This window comes from Argopecten irradians, chromosome 5 (genome assembly GCF_041381155.1).
Source record: "Argopecten irradians isolate NY chromosome 5, Ai_NY, whole genome shotgun sequence".
NCBI lineage: Eukaryota > Metazoa > Mollusca > Bivalvia > Pectinida > Pectinidae > Argopecten > Argopecten irradians.
In genome coordinates, this window is record NC_091138.1 from 49743445 (window position 1) to 49763589 (window position 20145).

Below are 20145 nucleotides of genomic sequence, written 5' to 3' on the forward strand. Positions count from 1 at the left end.
TTTACATTAGTTGTGTATAACATTATTTATACCATATTAGGTTTACATTAGCTGTACACAACATTATTTATACCATATTAGGTTTACATTAGCTGTACACAACATTGTTTATAACATATTAGGTTTACATTAGCTGTGTACAACATTATTTATACCATATTAGGTTTACATTACCTGTGTACAACATTATTTATACCATATTAGGTTTACATTAGCTGTGTACAACATTATTATATTAGGTTTACATTAGCTGTACACAACATTGTTTATACCATATTAGGTTTACATTAGCTGTGTACAACATTATTTATACCATGTAAGGTCAACATTAGCTGTGTACAACATTATTGATACCATATTAGGTTTACATTAGCTTTGTACAACATTATTTATACCATATTAGGTTTACATTAGCTGTGTACAACATTATTTATACCATATTAGGTTAACATCAGCTGTGTATAATAATATTTATACAGCATTATTTATACCATATCAGGTTTACATTGGCTGTGTACAACATTATTTACACCATATTAGGTTTACATTAGCTGTGTACAACATTATTTATACCATATTAGGTTTACATTAGCTGTGTACAACATTATTTATACCATATTAGGTTTACATTATCTGTGTACAACATTATTTATACCATATTAGGTTTACATTAGCTGTGTACAACATTATTTATACCATATTAGGTTTACATTAGCTGTGTACAACATTATTTATACCATATTAGGTTTACATTATCTGTGTACAACATTATTTATACCATATTAGGTTAACATCAGCTGTGTATAATAATATTTATACAGCATTATTTATACCATATCAGGTTTACATTAGCTGTGTACAACATTATTTATACCATATTAGGTTTACATTACCTGTGTACAACATTATTTATACCATATTAGGTTTACATTAGCTGTGTACAACATTATTTATACCATATTAGGTTTACATTAGCTGTGTACAACAACATTATTTATACCATATTAGGTTTACATTAGCTGTGTACAACATTATTTATACCATTAGGTTAACATCATTAGGTTAACATCAGCTGTGTACAACATTATTTATACCATATTAGGTTTAACATAGCTGTGTATAATAATATAGGTTTACATTACTGTGCAACATTATTTATACCATATTAGGTTTACATTAGCTGTGTACAACATTATTTATACCATATTAGGTTTACATTACCTGTGTACAACATTATTTATACCATGTAAGGTCAACATTAGCTGTGTACAACATTATTTATACCATATAAAGGTTTACATTAGCTGTGTACAACATTATTTATACCATATTAGGTTTACATTAGCTGTGTACAACATTATTTATACCATATAAGGTTACCATTAGCTGTGTACAACATTATTTATACCATATTAGGTTTACATTAGCTGTGTACAACATTATTTATACCATATTAGGTTTACATTAGCTGTGTACAACATTATTTATACCATATTAGGTTTACATTAGTTGTGTACAACATTATTTATACCATGTAGGTTACATTAGCTGTGTACAACATTATTTATACCATTAACATTAGCTGTGTACAACATTATTTATACCATATTAGGTTTACATTAGCTGTGTACAACATTATTTATACCATGTAAGGTTTACATTAGCTGTGTACAACATTAGCTTGTACAACATTATTTATACCATATTAGGTTTACATTAGCTGTGTACAACATTATTTATACCATATTAGGTTAACATTAGCTGTGTACAACATATTTTATTCCATATTAGGTTTACATTAGCTGTGTACAACATTATTTATACCATATTAGGTTTACATTAGCTGTGTACAACATTATTTATACCATATCAGGTTTACATTAGCTGTGTACATTATTATTTATACCATATTAGGTTTACATTAGTTTGTGTACAACATTATTTATACCATGTAAGGTTAACATTAGCTGTGTACAACATTATTTATACCATATAATTTTACATTAGCTGTGTACAACATTATTTATACCATATTAGGTTTACATTAGCTGTGTACAACATTATTTATACCATATCAGGTTTACATTAGCTGTGTACAACATTATTTATACCATATTAGGTTTACATTAGCTGTGTACAACATTATTTATACCATATCAGGTTTACATTAGCTGTGTACAACATTATTTATACCATGTAAGGTCAACATAAGCTGTGTACAACATTATTTATACCATATTAGGTTTACATTAGCTGTGTACAACATTATTTATACCATGTAAGGTCAAAATTAGCTGTGTACAACATTATTTATACCATATCAGGTTTACATTAGCTGTGTACAACATTATTTATACCATGTAAGGTCAACATTAGCTGTGTACAACATTATTTATACCATATCAGGTTTACATTAGCTGTGTATAACATTATTTATACTATATTAGGTTTACATTAGCTGTGTACAACATTAAATTATTTATACCATATTAGGTTTACATTAGTTGTGTATAACATTATTTATACCATATTAGGTTTACATTAGCTGTGTACAACATTATCTATATCATATAAGGTTTACATTAGCTGTGTACAACATTATTTATACCATATCAGGTTTACATTAGCTGTGTACAACATTATTTATACCATGTAAGGTCAACATAAGCTGTGTACAACATTATTTATATCATATAAGGTTTACATTAGCTGTGTACAACATTATTTATACCATATCAGGTTTACATTAGCTGTGTACAACATTATTTATATCATATAAGGTTTACATTAGCTGTGTACAACATTATTTATATCATATAAGGTTTACATTAGCTGTGTACAACATTATCTATATCATATAAGGTTTACATTAGCTGTGTACAACATTATTTATACCATATCAGGTTTACATTAGCTGTGTACAACATTATTTATACCATGTAAGGTCAACATTAGCTGTGTACAACATTATTTATACCATATCAGGTTTACATTAGCTGTGTACAACATTATCTATATCATATCAGGTTTACATTAGTTGTGTATAACATTATTTATACTATATTAGGTTTACATTAGCTGTGTACAACATTATTTATACCATGTAAGGTCAACATTAGCTGTGTACAACATTATTTATACCATATTAGGTTTACATTAGCTGTGTACAACATTATTTATACCATATTAGGTTTACATTAGGTGTGTATAACATTATTTATACCATATTAGGTTTACATTAGCTGTGTACAACATTATCTATATCATATAAGGTTTACATTAGCTGTGTACAACATTATTTATACCATATAAGGTTAACATTAGCTGTGTACAACATTATTTATACCATATTAGGTTTACATTAGCTGTGTACAACATTATTTATACCATATCAGGTTTACATTAGGTGTGTATAACATTATTTATAACATATTAGGTTTACATTAGCTGTGTACAACATTATCTATATCATATAAGGTTTACATTAGCTGTGTACAACATTATTTATACCATGTAAGGTCAACATTAGCTGTGTACAACATTATTTATACCATATCAGGTTTACATTAGTTGTGTATAACATTATTTATACTATATTAGGTTTACATTAGCTGTGTACAACATTATTTATACCATGTAAGGTCAACATTAGCTGTGTACAACATTATCCATATCATATAAGGTTTACATTAGTTGTGTATAACATTATTTATACCATATTAGGTTTACATTAGCTGTGTACAACATTATTTATACTATATTAGGTTTACATTAGCTGTGTGCAACATTATTTATACCATATCAGGTTTACATTAGCTGTGTACAACATTGTTTATACCATATTAGGTTTACATTAGCTGTGTACAACATTATTTATACCATATTAGGTTTACATTAGCTGTGTACAACATTATTTATACCATATTAGGTTTACATTAGCTGTGTACAACATTATTTATACCATATTAGGTTTACATTAGCTGTGTACAACAATATTTATACCATATCAGGTTTACATTAGTTTGTGTATAACATTATTTATTATTATATTAGGTTTACATTAGCTGTGTACAACATTATTTATACCAATTAGGTTTACATTACTGTGTACAACATTATTTATACCAATAGGTTTTACATTACTTGTGTACAACATTATTTATACCATATACATAGTACAACATATTTATACATACAGGTTATACATTGCTGTGTACAACATTATTTATACCATATTAGGTTTACATTAGCTGTGTACAACATTATTTTACATTAGCTGTGTACAACATTATTTATACCATATTAGGTTTACATTATCCGTGTACAACATTATTTATACCATATTAGGTTTACATTAGCTGTGTACAACATTATTTATACCATATCAGGTTTACATTAGCTGTGTACAACATTATTTATACCATATTAGGTTTACATTAGCTGTGTACAACATTATTTATACCATATTACATTAGTGTGTTTATACCATTAGCATTAGCTGTGTACAACATTATTTATACCATATCAGGTTTACATTAGCTGTGTACAACATTATTTATACCATATTAGGTTTACATTAGCTGTGTACAACATTATTTATACCATATTAGGTTTACATTAGCTGTGTACAACATTATTTATACCATGTAAGGTCAACATTAGCTGTGTACAACATTATTTATACCATATAAGGTTTACATTAGCTGTATGCAACATTATTTATACCATATTAGGTTTACATTAGCTGTGTACAACATTATTTATACCATATCAGGTTTACATTAGCTGTGTACAACATTATTTATACCATATTAGGTTTATATTAGCTGTGTACAACATTATTTATACCATATTAGGTTTACATTAGCTGTGTACAACATTATTTATACCATATTAGGTTTACATTAGCTTTGTACAACATTATTTATACCATATTAGGTTTACATTAGCTGTGTACAACATTATTTATACCATATTAGGTTTACATTAGCTGTGTACAACATTATTTATACCATATAAGGTTTACATTAGCTGTGTACAACATTATTTATACCATATTAGGTTTACATTAGCTGTGTACAACATTATTTATACCATATTAGGTTTACATTAGCTGTGTACAACATTATTTATACCATATTAGGTTTACATTAGCTGTGTACAACATTATTTATACCATATTAGGTTTACATTAGCTGTGTACAACATTATTTATACCATATTAGGTTTACAATACCTGTGTTCAACATTATTTATACCATGTAAGGTCAACATTAGCTGTGTACAACATTATTTATACCATATTAGGTTTACATTAGCTTTGTACAACATTATTTATACCATATTAGGTTTACATTAGCTTTGTACAACATTATTCATACCATATTAGGTTTACATTAGCTGTGTACAACATTATTTATACCATATTAGGTTTACATCAGCTTTGTACAACACCATTGTGATGCTATGATAATAAAATGATGTCAGGATTCAAGGACGACATGGTTCACAATACATCGTAATGTTGAGATTGTTTTGAAATGTTGTTATGTTACTATCGTTAACTTGTGCTTATTTTATATGACATTTAATAACACTTGTCTCAAAGTTTTTACATTTGCTTGCCAAAGCCTGTAAACTTGAAAACGTTGAAAGATTTGTTTCATAAAATCTCATGGGATGAAACACTTAAGATTGTTTATCTATCCAACAATGAATTCTCCACATTGATGTGCTATAATACCTTGAAGCCATTGTCTCTCTCAAAGTTTTCCTCATAATGCCTGATTTTCTTCTTGAGTCCTAGCAAATAAAGATCATAGCATGACAGCTGTAAAACTTCTTAAGGACTATGAATTGTATAAATCTTAAGGACTATGAATTGTATAAATTTTAAGGACTATGAATTGTATAAATCTTAAGGACTATGAATTGTATAAATCTTAAGGACTATGAATTGTATAAATCTTAAGGACTATGAATTGTATAAATCTTAAGGACTATGAATCGTATAAATCTGTAGCTGAATTTCAGTTATAATAGACTTGAAAGATTACTTGGGGTAGAAGTGTCATAAACTCAGATTAATTATTTGCTCATATACAGGTATAAATTCTAATTGCTATTCAGATTCAATTGAACACTTAGCAGTAACAAGAGGCCTAGAGGGCCTGTATCGCTCACCTGGTTTGTAATGCCAAGTAATGTTCTGAATACAGGTTCATTATTTCTTTTCTGTAGGAATTTTAATATTTAACTCTAATTCCCCTATTGGGCCCCGCCACTCCTGCCCCCAGGGGTCAGAGCCAAAATTTATACAAGTTCTGTTGCTCTTCCCCCCAAGGATGTTTGTGGCCAAATTTGGTCACAATCCATGCAGAACTCTAGGACAAGTAGGGATTCATAGGATTTACCTCTATTTCCCCTATTGGGCCCCGTCCCTTTTGCCCCCGGGGGGTCAGAGCCAAAATTTATACAAGTTTTGTTCCCCTTCCTCCACTGACGTTTGTGACCAAATTTGGTTACAATTCATGCAGAACTCTAGGATAAGTAGCGATTTAAAGGATTTACCTCTATTTCCCCTATTGGGCCCCACCCCTCCTGCCCCCGGGGGGTCAGAGCCAAAACTTATACAAGTTCTATTCCCCTTCCCCCAAGGATGTTTGTAGCCAAATTTGGTTATAATCCAAGCAGAAATCTAGGACAAGCAACGATTTAAAGAATTAACCTCTATTTCCCCTATTGAGCCCCGCCCCTCCTGCCTCCGGGGGGTCAGAGCCAAAATTTATACAAGCTCTGTTCCCTTTCCTCCACTGATGTTTGTGGCCAAATTTGGTTTCAATCCATGTAGAACTCTATGACTAGTAGTGATTTAAAGGAGTTACCTCTATTTCCCCTATTGGGCCCCGCCCCTCCCGCCCCCGGGGGGCCAGAGCCAAAATTTATACAAGTTCTGTTCCCCTTCCCCCAAGGATGTTTGTGGCCAAATTTGGTTACAATCCATGTAGAACTCTATGACCAGTAGCGATTTAAAGGAATTTACCTCTATTTCCCCTATTGGGCCCCGCCCCTCCTGCCCCCGGGGGACCAGAGCCAAAATTTATACAAGTTCTTTTCCCTTCCCCCAAGGATGTTTGTGGCTGATTTTGGTTACAATCCATGCAGAACTCTAGGACAAGTGGCGATTTAAAGGATTTACCTCTATTTGGACCCCTATTGGGCCCGCCCTTCCTGCCCCCGGGGGACCTGAGCCAAAATTTATACAAGTTCTGTTCCCCCTCCCCCAAGGATGTTTGTGGCCAAATTTGGTTACAATCCATGCAGAACTCTAGACAAGAAGCGACTTATAGGATTTACCTCTATTTCCCCTATTGGGCCCCGCCCCTCCTGCCCCCAGGAGGTCAGAGCCAGAACTTATACAAGTTCTGTTCCCTTTCCCCCAAGGATGTTTGTGGCCAAATCTGGTTACAATCCATGCAGAACTCTAGGACAAGTAGCGATTTAAAGGATTTACCTCTATTTCCCCCTATTGGGCCCCGCCCCTTCTGCCCCTGGGGGACCAGAGCCAAAATTTATACAAGTTCTGTTCCCTTTCCCCCCAAGGATTTTTGTGGCTAAATTTGGTTGCATTCCATTCAGAACTCTATGACTAGTAGCGATTTAAAGGATTTACCTCTATTTCCCCTATTGGGCCCCGCCCCTCCTGCCCCCGGGGGACCAGAGCCAAAATTTATACAAGTTCTGTTCCCCTTCCCCCCAAGGATGTTTGTGGCCAAATTTGGTTACATTCCATTCATAACTCTATGACTAGTAGCGATTTAAAGGATTTACCTCTGTTTCCCCTATTGGGCCCCGCCCCTCCTGCCCCCGGGGGACCTGAGCCAAAATTTATACAAGTTTCTGTTCCCCTTCCCCCAAGGATGTTTGTGGCTAATTTTGGTTACAATCCATGCAGAACTCTAGGACAAGTAGCGATTTATAGGATTTACCTCTATTTCCCCTATTGGGGGCCCCCGCCCCTCCTGCCCCCGGGGGGTCAGAGCCAAAATTTATACAAGTTCTGTTCCCCTTCCCCCAAGGATGTTTGTGGCCAAATTTGGTTACAATCCATGCAGAACTCTATGACTAGTAGCGATTGAAAGGAAATGTTGAGCGGACAGACTGTAGACCGGACGCCGACGGACGCCGACGGACGACGGACGACGGACGCCGCGCCATGACATATAAGCGTCTTCTCACCGGCCCTTCGGGCCAGGTGAGCTAAAAAAGTTTAAAATGTAGTTTTGTATTGTAAAAATATTGAAGGCTCCACTTTCACTAATGATAGATACCAACAAGTCCACTAAACCATTTGTTAGTGATTCTTACCTTGAATTTTCTTTGTGTACATTCTCAGTTTGACAGTTATACTCATCTTCAGAACTGCCAGTACTGAAACAGAATACAGTAACTTTTGTCATCGTTTTATTTTTGTCAATCTATGTATGTGTATTTATATGTAACCACCTCACGTTCTGTTACATTACAAATATTTATCAACTCTTTATTATGTCACATGTGAACAAAATCATGTATATATATATATATATACGATCCAGGTATTCAAATTATTAATTGACAATTTCCACTGTGAACGTGTTACATATTGTAGCATATCAGGCCGCACATCACTTTGTCACTTTTTTGACAATGTGGTACAGTGGTGTAACACCACAGGCATGTTGGGCAGGCGGGTGCTTTAGATCATGAGTTCGAGGTCTGGATAAGGCACAAGTCATAAAATCGTCATCCACCATCACTTAGATTTCCTACGATCATTAATACAATCACACAACATATACACTAGGTACTGTTGATTTTTTAATTTCTTGTAAATATTGTTGATGATCATTTAAACAACTAGGTATCTCTTTAATGTATGTATGTATAAATGTTTTGTGTGTCTATATGGCCAGTATAACATTGGGTGTAATGTGAGGTGGTATGTATAAATGTTTTGTGTGTCTATATGGACCAGTATACGAACATTGTGTGTAATGTGAGGTGGTGTGTATAAATGTTTTGTGTGTCTATATGACCAGTAATAACATTTTGGGTGTAATGTGAGGTGGTGTGTATAAATGTTTAGTGTGTCTAATATGACCAGTATTACATTGGGTGTAATGTGAGCTGGTATGTATAAATGTTTTGTGTGTCTATATGGCAAGTATTACATTGTGTGTAATGTGAGGTGGTGTGTATAAATGTATGGCCAGTATTAACATTGGGTGTAATGTGAGGTGGGTATGTATAAATGTTTTGTTTGTCTATATGACCAGTATAACATTGGGGTGTAATGTGATGTGGTGGATGTGTATAAATGTTTTGTGTGTGCTATATGGCCAGTATAACATTGTGGTGTATGTAATGTGAGGGTGGTGTGTATAAATGTTTTGTGTGTCTATATGACCAGTATTACATGGTGTGTAATGTGAGGTGGTGTGTATAAATGTTTTGTGTGTCTATATGGCCAGTATAACATTGTGTGTAATGTGAGGTGGTATGTATAAATGTTTTGTGTCTAGTGTCTATATGGCCAGTATAACATTGTGTTGTAATGTGAGGTTGGGTGTGTATACAATGTTTTGTGTCTAATATGGACAGTATAACATTGTGTGTAATGTGAGGTGGTGTGTATAAATGTTTAGTGTGTCTATATGACCAGTATAACATTGGGTGTAATGTGAAGTGGTATGTATAAATTTTTTGTTGTGTCTATATGACCAGTAAATAACATTGGGTGTAATGTGAGGTGGTGTGTATAAATGTTTTGTTTGTCTATATGACCAGTAAAACATTGGGTGTAATGTGAGGTGGTATGTATAAATGTTTAGTGTTGTCTATATGACCAGTAAAACATTGTGGTGTAATGTGAAGTGGTATGTATATAAATTTTTTGTTTGTCTATATGGCCAGTATAACATTGGGTGTAATGTGAGGTGGTATGTATATAATGTTTTGTTTGTCTATATGGCCAGTATTACATTGTGTGTAATGTGAGGTGGTATGTATAAATGTTTTGTTTGTCTATATGGCCAGTATACACATTGTGTGTAAATGTGAGGTGGCGGTGTATAAATGTTTGTGTGTCTATATGGCTAAGTATTACATTGGGTGTAATGTGAGGACAGTACTGTATGTATTAAATGATTTTTGTTGTGTCTATATGACCAGTATAACATTGTGGTGTAATGTGAGGTGGTGTGTATAAATGTATGTTTGTGTAGTGTCTATAGGGTGGTGACCAGTATATACATTGTAGTGTAATAGTGAGGTGGTATGTATAAATGTTTTGTGTGTCTATATGGCCAGTATTACATTGTGTGTAATGTGAGGTGGTATGTATAAATAGTTTTGTGTGTCTATATATGGCCAGTATGACATTGTGTGTGTAGTGTGAGGTGGTGTGTATAAATGATGTTTTTGTGTTCTATATGACCATATAATACATTGGTTTGTAATGTGATGTGAGGTGGTATGTATAAATGTTTTTGTGTGTCTATATGGCACAGTATCACACATTAATGTGTAATGTGAGGTGGTGTATGTATAAAATGTTTTGTTTGTCTATATGACCAGTATTACATTTGGGTGTAATGTGAGCTGGTATGTATAAATGTTTTGTGTGTCTATATGACCAGTATTACATTGGGTGTAATGTGAGGTGGTGTGTAATAAATGTTTTGTTTGTCTATATGGCCAGTATTAAACATTGGGTGTAATGTGAGGTGGTGTGTATAAATGTTTTGTTTGTTGTCCTATATGACCCATATAACATTGGGTGTAATGTGAGGTGGTGTGTGTAAATGTTATGTGTGTCTAATATGGCCAGTATTACATTTGGGATAATTGAGTGGTGTGTAAATGTGACATTGGGTGGTGATGTGTAATTAAAATGTTTTGTGTTTGTCTATATGACCAGTATAACATTGTGTGTAATGTGGTAGGTGGTGGGTGTATAAATGTTTTTGTGTGTCTATATGCTCCAGTATAACATTGTGTGTGTAATGTGAGGTGGTTGTAGTATAAATGTTTGTTTGTGTGTGTCTATATGGCCAGTATAACATTGTGTGTAATGTGAGGTGGTAATGTAATAAATTGTTGTTGTAGTGTCTATATGGCCAGTATATAACATTGGGTGTAATGTGAGGTGGTGTGTACTAAATGTGTTTTGTGTGTCTATATGACCAGTATAACATTTGTGTGTAATGTGAGGTGGTGTGTATAAATGTTTTGTGTGTCTATATGACCAGAGTTTACATTGTGTTAATGTACGAGTGTAATGTGATGTTTTTTGTGGTAGTGTCTGATATGCTAGTTTAACATGGTGTTTTTTGTTTGTCTATATGACAGTGTATAAACATTAGGGTGTAATGTGAGGTGGTGTGTATAAATGTTTTGTTTTTGTCTATAGTGACCAGTAAAACATTGGGTGTAATGTGATGGTGGTATGTATAAATGTTTTGTGTGTCTATATGGACCAGTAAAACATCTGGGTGTAATGTGAGAGTGGTGGTAATGTATAAATTGTTTGTGTTGTCTATATGGCCAGTATAGACATTGGGTGTAATGTGTGAAGGTGGTATGTATCTGAAATGTTTTGGTGTGTCTAATATGGCCAGTATTACATGGTGTGTAATGTGAGGTGGTGTGTATGAAAATGTTTTGTTTGTCTATATGGCCAGTATAACATTGGAGTGTAATGTGTAGCTGTATGTATAAAATGTTTTGATGTGTCTATATGACGCAAGTAATACATTGGGTGTAATGTGAGGTGAGTGTGTATAAATGTATTGTTTGTCTATATGACCAGTATACTAAACATTGGGTGTAATGTGAGGTGGTGTGTATAAATGTTTTGTTTTGTCTATATGGCAATGACCAGTAAGATTGTACATTGGGTGTAATAAAGTTTTGTTTTTCTATCTGGCCATATTTACATTGGTGGTAGAGTGGTATGTATAAATGTTTTGTGTGTCTATATGACCAGTATACACATATGTGGGTGTAATGTGAGGTGGTGTGTTATAAATGTTTTGTGTGTCTATATGGACCAGTAAAAACATTGGGTGGTAGTAATGTGAGGTGGTAATGTATAAATGTTTGTGTGTCTATATGAACCAGTATTACATTAAGGTGTAATGTGAGGGTCTGGTATGTATAAATGTGTTTTGTGTGTCTATATGACCAGTAGAACATTTGGGTGTAATGTGAGGTGGGTGTGTATAAATATGTTTATTGTGTGTCTATATGACCAGTATAAAACATTGGGTGTAATGTGAGGTGGTGTGTATAAAATGTTTTTGTGTGTCTATATGAAGATCTACCAGTATTACATTGTGTGTAATGTGAGGTGGTATGTATAAATGATATTTGTGTGTCTATATGGCCAGTATTAACATTGTGGTGTAATGTGAGGTGGTGTGTATAAATGTTTTTTGTGTGTCTAATATGACCCAGTAATTACCATTGGGTGTAATGTGATGTGGGGTGAGTGTGTATAAAATAGTTTAGTGTGTTTAGTGTCTATATGGCCAGTATTACATTGTGTGTAATGTGAGCTGGTATGTATAAATGTTTTGTGTGTCTATATGGCAAGTATTACATTGGGTGTAATGTGAGGTGGTATGTATAAATGTTTTGTGTGTCTATATGGCCAGTATTACATTGGGTGTAATGTAGAGGTGGTTATGTATAAATGTTTTGCTGTGGTGTCTATAAGACCATATTACATTTGTGTGTAATGTGAAGGTTGGTGTGGTATCAATGTATTGTGTGTCCCTATATGGCACAGTATTAACAGTTTGAGAGTGTAATGTGAGGGTGGTATGTATATAATGTTTTATGTGTGTCTATATGACACAGTATTACAATTGTGTGTACTGTGAGGGTGGTATGTATTATAAATGTTTTTGTTTTGTCTATATGGACACAGTATTACATTTGTGGTGTAATGTGATTAGTGGTATGTATAAATGTTTTGTGTGTGTCTATCTGGCCAAAATATTACATTGGGTGGTAATGTGAGGTGGTGTGTGTAAAAATGTTATGTGTGTCTATATGGCAAGTTTACATTGTGTGTAATGTGAGATGTGGTATGTATAAATGTTTTGTATGGTCTATATAGTGGCCAGTATTACTTTGTGTGTAATGTAGTTGTGGTATGTATAAATTGTTTTGTGTGTCTATATGACCAGTAATTAACATTGTGTGTAATGTGAGGTGGTATGTATAAATGTTTTGTGTGTCTATATGGCCAGTATTACATTGGGTGTAATGTGAGGTGGTATGTATAAATGTTTTGTGTGTCTATATGACCAGTATTACATTGGGTGTAATGTGAGGTGGTATGTATAAATGTTTTGTTTGTCTATATGACCAGTATTACATTGGGTGTAATGTGAGGTGGTATGTATAAATGTTTTGTGTGTCTATATGACCAGTATTACATTGGGTGTAATGTGAGGTGGTGTGTATAAATGTTTTGTTTGTCTATATGGCCAGTATAACATTGGGTGTAATGTGAGGTGGTGTGTATAAATGTTTTGTTTTGTCTATATGACCAGTATAACATTGGGTGTAATGTGAGGTGGTGTGTGTAAATGTTTTGTGTGTCTATATGGCCAGTATTACATTGGGAGTAATGTGAGGTGGTGTGTATGTATGTATAAATTTTGTGTGTGTCTATATGGCCAGTATTACATTGGGTGTAATGTGAGGTGGTATGTATAAATGTTTTGTGTGTCTATATGGCCAGTATAACATTGGGTGTAATGTGAGGTGTGTGTGGTATAAATGTTTTGTGTGTCTATATATGGCCAGTATGACATTGGGTGTAATGTGAGGTGGTTGTGTATATAAATGTTTTGTGTGTCAATATATGGCCAGTATAACATTGGGTGTAATGTGAAGGTGGTGTGTATAAATGTTTTTGTTTGTCTATATGACCAGTATTACATGGTGTGTAATGTGAGGTGGTGTGTATAAATGTTTTGTGTGTCTATATGGCCAGTATAACATTGTGTGTAATGTGTGGTGGTATGTATAAATGTTTTGTTTTGTCTATATGGCCAGTATAACATTTGAGGTGTAGTTGTGAGGTGGTGGTGTATAAATGTTTTGTGTGTCTATATGTCCTATAATGGCCAGTATAACATTGGTGTGTAATGTGAGGTGGTATGTATAAATGTTTTGTGTGTCTATATGGCCAGTATTACATTGGGTGTAATGTGAGGTGGTGTGTATAAATGTTTTGTGTGTCTAGTGTCTATATGGCCAGTATTACATTGGGTGTAATGTGAGGTGGTATGTATAAATGTTTTGTGTGTCTATATGGCCAGTATAACATTGTGTGTAATGTGAGGTGGTGTGTATAAATGTTTTGTGTGTCTATATGACCAGTATAACATTGTGTGTAATGTGAGGTGGTGTGTATAAATGTTTTGTTTGTCTATATGACCAGTATAACATTGTGTGTAATGTGAGGTGGTATGTATAAATGTTTTGTTTGTCTATATGGCCAGTATAACATTGTGTGTAATGTGAGGTGGTGTGTATAAATGTTTTGTTTGTCTATATGGCCAGTATTACATTGGGTGTAATGTGGGGGTGGTGTGTATAAATGTTTTTTGTTTGTCTATATGGCCAGGTATAACATTGGTGTGTTAATAATGTGAGGTGGTATGTGTATAAATGTTTTGTGTTGTGGTAATAAAACCAGTATTTACTGTCTATGGCCAGTATAACATTGGGTGTAATGTGAGGTGGTGTGTATAAATGTTTTGTCTTGTCTATATGGCCAGTATAACATTGGGTGTAATGTGAGGTGGTGTGTATAAATGTTTTGTTTGTCTATATGACCAGTATAACATTGGGTGTAATGTGAGGTGGTGTGTATAAATGTTTTGTGTGTCTAGTGTCTATATGGCCAGTATAACATTGGGTGTAATGTGAGGTGGTGTGTATAAATGTTTTGTGTGTCTATATGGCCAGTATAACATTGTGTGTAATGTGAGGTGGTGTGTATAAATGTTTTGTTTGTCTATATGGCCAGTATAACATTGTGTGTAATGTGAGGTGGTGTGTATAAATGTTTTGTGTGTCTATATGGCCAGTATAACATTGTGTGTAATGTGAGGTGGTGTGTATAAATGTTTTGTGTGTCTATATGACCAGTATAACATTGGGTGTAATGTGAGGTGGTGTGTATAAATGTTTTGTGTGTCTCTATGTATAACATTGTGTGTATTATGGGTGATGTGGTGTGTTTGTTTTGTGTGTCTATATGGCCAGTATTACATTGGGTGTAATGTGAGGTGGTGTGTATAAATGTTTTGTTTGTCTATATGGCCAGTATAACATTGGGTGTAATGTGAGGTGGTATGTATAAATGTTTTGTGTGTCTATATGACCAGTATTACATTGGGTGTAATGTGAGGTGGTATGTATAAATGTTTTGTGTGTCTTGTGTCTATATGGCCAGTATAACATTGGGTGTAATGTGAGGTGGTGTGTGTATAAATGTTTTGTTTTTCCTAGTGTGTCTATATGGCCAGTATAAACATTGGTGTGTAATGTGTGAGGTGGTGTGTATAAATGTTTTGTGTGTAGTGTCTATATGGCCAGTATAACATTGTGTGTAATGTGAGGTGGTGTGTATAAATGTTTTGTGTGTCTATATGGCCAGTATAACATTGTGTGTAATGTGAGGTGGTGTGTATAAATGTTTTGTGTGTCTATATGGCCAGTATAACATTGTGTGTAATGTGAGGTGGTGTGTATAAATGTTTGACAGTGTGTGTGTCTATATAATGACAGTATTAACATTGGTGTGTAATGGTGGGGAAGGTGGTGTGTGTATAAATGTTTTGTGTGTCTATATGGCCAGTATAACATTGTGTGTAATGTGAGGTGGTGTGTATAAATGTTTTGTGTGTCTATATGGCCAGTATTACATTGTGTGTAATGTGAGGTGGTATGTATAAATGTTTTGTGTGTCTATATGGCCAGTATTACATTATGGTGTAATGTGAGGTGGTAGTGAGGTAAAATATATGTTTTGTGTGTGTCTATATGGACCAGTATTACATTGTGTGTAATGTGAGGTGGTGTGTAATAAATGTTTTGTGTGTCTATATGGCCAGTATTAATTACATTGGGTGTATGTGAGGGTGGTGTGTATTTGTGTATATAAATGTTTTGTTTGTCTATATGTTGGTGTATTACATTGTTGATGTGTCTTTATGACCAGTAAAGGTGTGTAGTGTGTGTATAAATGTTTTGTTTGTCTATATGACCAGTATAACATTGTGTGTAATGTGAGGTGGTGTGTATAAATGTTTTGTGTGTCTATATGGCCAGTATTACATTGGGTGTAATGTGAGGTGGTGTGTATAAATGTTTTGTGTGTCTATATGGCCAGTATTACATTGTGTGTAATGTGAGGTGGTATGTATAAATGTTTTGGTGTTCTATATGGCCAGTATTACATTGAGTGAACATGGTGTGGTGTAAATGTGAGTGGTGGTCGTGTAAAATGTTTTTGTGTGTCTATATGTGACCAGTAAAACAGTGTGAGGTGTGTAATGTGAAGTGGTATGTATAAATGTTTTGTGTGTCTATGTGTCTATATGGCCAGTATTACATTGTGTGTAATGTGAGGTGGTATGTATAAATGTTTTGTGTGTCTATATGGCCAGTATTACATTGTGTGTAATGTGAGGTGGTATGTATAAATGTTTTGTTTGTCTATATGGCCAGTATTACATTGTGTGTAGTGTGAGGTGGTGTGTATAAATGTTTTGTGTGTCTATATGGCCAGTATAACATTGTGTGTAATGTGAGGTGGTGTGTATAAATGTTTTGTTTGTCTATATGGCCAGTATTACATTGGGTGTAATGTGAGATGGTGGTATGTTGTGTAAATGTTTTGTGTGTCTATATGGCCAGTATTACATTGGGTGTAATGTGAGGTGGTGTGTATAAATGTTTTGTGTGTCTATATGGCCAGTATGGCCATGTATAAATGTTTTGTGTGTGTCTATATGGCCAGTATAACATTGTGTGTAATGTGAGGTGGTGTGTATAAATGTTTTGTGTGTCTATATGGCCAGTATTACATTGTGTGTAATGTGAGGTGGTGTGTATAAATGTTTTGTTTGTCTATATGGCCAGTATAACATTGTGTGTAATGTGAGGTGGTGTGTATAAATGTTTTGTGTGTCTATATGGCCAGTATTACATTGTGTGTAATGTGAGGTGGTGTGTATAAATGTTTTGTGTGTCTATATGGCCAGTATAACATTGTGTGTAATGTGAGGTGGTGTGTATAAATGTTTTGTTTGTCTATATGACCAGTATAACATTGTGTGTAATGTGAGGTGGTGTGTATAAATGTTTTGTGTGTCTATATGACCAGTATAACATTGTGTGTAATGTGAGGTGGTGTGTATAAATGTTTTGTTTGTCTATATATGGCCAGTATTACATTGATGTAATGTGAGGTGGTATGTATAAATGTTTTGTCGTGTTCTATATGGCCAGTATATAACATTGGGTGTAATGTGAGGTGGTGTGTATAAATGTTTTGTGTGTCTATATGGCCAGTATAACATTGGGTGTAATGTGAGGTGGTGTGTATAAATGTTTTGTTTGTCTATATGACCAGTATTACATTGTGTGTAATGTGAGGTGGTATGTATAAATGTTTTGTGTGTCTATATGGCCAGTATAACATTGTGTGTAATGTGAGGTGGTGTGTATAAATGTTTTGTTTGTCTATATGGCCAGTATAACATTGTGTGTAATGTGAGGTGGTGTGTATAAATGTTTTGTGTGTCTATATGGCCAGTATAACATTGTGTGTAATGTGAGGTGGTATGTATAAATGTTTTGTGTGTCTAGTGTCTATATGACCAGTATAACATTGGGTGTAATGTGAGGTGGTGTGTATAAATGTTTTGTGTGTCTATATGGCCAGTATAACATTGTGTGTAATGTGAGGTGGTGTGTATAAATGTTTTGTGTGTCTATATGGCCAGTATAACATTGTGTGTAATGTGAGGTGGTGTGTATAAATGTTTTGTGTGTCTATATGGCCAGTATAACATTGTGTGTAATGTGAGGTGGTATGTATAAATGTTTTGTTTGTCTATATGGCCAGTATTACATTGTGTGTAATGTGAGGTGGTGTGTATAAATGTTTTGTTTGTCTATATGGCCAGTATTACATTGTGTGTAATGTGAGGTGGTGTGTATAAATGTTTTGTTTGTCTATATGGCCAGTATTACATTGTGTGTAATGTGAGGTGGTGTGTATAAATGTTTTGTGTGTCTATATGGCCAGTATAACATTGTGTGTAATGTGAGGTGGTGTGTATAAATGTTTTGTTTGTCTATATGGCCAGTATTACATTGTGTGTAATGTGATGTGGTGTGTATAAATGTTTTGTGTGTCTATATGGCCAGTATAACATTGTGTGTAATGTGAGGTGGTGTGTATAAATGTTTTGTGTGTCTATATGGACAGTATAACATTGTGTGTAATGTGATGTGGTGTGTATAAATGTTTTGTTTGTCTATATGGCCAGTATTACATTGTGTGTAGTGTGAGGTGGTGTGTATAAATGTTTTGTGTGTCTAAATGGCCAGTATTACATTGTGTGTAGTGTGAGGTGGTGTGTATAAATGTTTTGTGTGTCTATATGGCCAGTATTACATTGTGTGTAGTGTGAGGTGGTGTGTATAAATGTTTTGTGTGTCTAAATGGCCAGTATTACATTGTGTGTAGTGTGAGGTGGTGTGTATAAATGTTTTGTGTGTCTAAATGGCCAGTATTACATTGTGTGTAGTGTGAGGTGGTGTGTATAAATGTTTTGTTTGTCTATATGACAGTATTACATTGTGTGTAGTGTGAGGTGGTGTGTATAAATGTTTTGTGTGTCTAGTGTCTATATGACCAGTATAACATTGTGTGTAATGTGAGGTTGACCACAAAGATTACAAGTCTGTGACGTTGACCACAGAGATTACAAGTCTGTGAGGTTGACCACAGTGGTTACAAGTCTGTGAGGTTGACCACAGTGATTACAAGTCTGTGAGGTTGACCACAGTGATTACAAGTCTGTGAGGTTGACCACAGTGATTTACAAGTCTGTGAGGTTGACCACAGTGATTACAAGTCTGTGAGGTTGACCACAGTGAGATTACAAGATTCTGTGAGGTTGACCACAGTGACCAAGAGATTACAAGTCTGTGAGGTTGACACCCAAGTGAGTGATTACAATGGTCTGTGAGGTTGACCACAGTGATTACAAGTCTTGTGATTACACAAGTCTGTGAGGTTGACCACAAGTGATTACAAGTCTGTGAGGTTGACCACAGTGATTACAAGTCTGTGAGGTTGACCACAGTGATTACAAGTCTGTGAGGTTGACCACAGTGATTGTGTGAGGTTGACCACAGTGATTACAAGTCTGTGAGGTTGACACGTGGTTACCACAGTGATTACAAGTCTGTGAGGTAGACCACAGTGATTACAAGTCTGTGAGGTTGACCACAGTGATTACAAGTCTGTGAGGTTGACCACAGTGGTTACAAGTCTGTGAGGTTGACCCAAAGATTACAGTAAGAAAGACAAGTCTGTGAGGTTGACCACAAAGATTACAAGTCTGTGAGGTTGACCACAGAGATTACAAGTCTGTGAGGTTGACCACAGTGATTTACAAGTCTGTGAGGTTGACCACAGATTTACAAGTCTGTGATTACAAAGTCTGTGAGGTTGACCACAGTGGTTTACAAGTCTGTGAGTGAGGTTGACCACAGTGATTACAAGTCTGTGAGGTTTGACACCACAGTCTGTGAGGTTTACAAGTCTGTGAGGTTGACCACAGTGATTACAAGTCTGTGAGGTTGACCACAGGATTACAAGTCTGTGAGGTTGACACAGTCAGTGACCACAGTGATTTACAAGTCTGTGAGGTTGACCACAAGATTACAAGTCTGTGAGGTTGACCACAGTGATTACAAGTCTGTGAGGTTGACCACAGATTTGATTACAAGTCTGTGAGGTTGACCACATGAGATTACAAGTCTGTGAGGTTGACCACA

At 34.6% G+C, this 20145-nt stretch overlaps 1 protein-coding gene across 1 annotated transcript in view; it reads right to left on the minus strand.

Moving 5' to 3' along the window:
• The window catches only part of LOC138324474 (protein FAM13A-like), a 223752-nt gene that overhangs the window by 67042 nt on the left and 136565 nt on the right, over positions 1-20145 (minus strand). Inside the window, 3 exon segments of the mRNA XM_069269538.1 lie at positions 5744-5802; positions 8368-8404; positions 8406-8430. Of these exon segments, the coding sequence (XP_069125639.1) occupies positions 5744-5802; positions 8368-8404; positions 8406-8430 (121 nt within the window).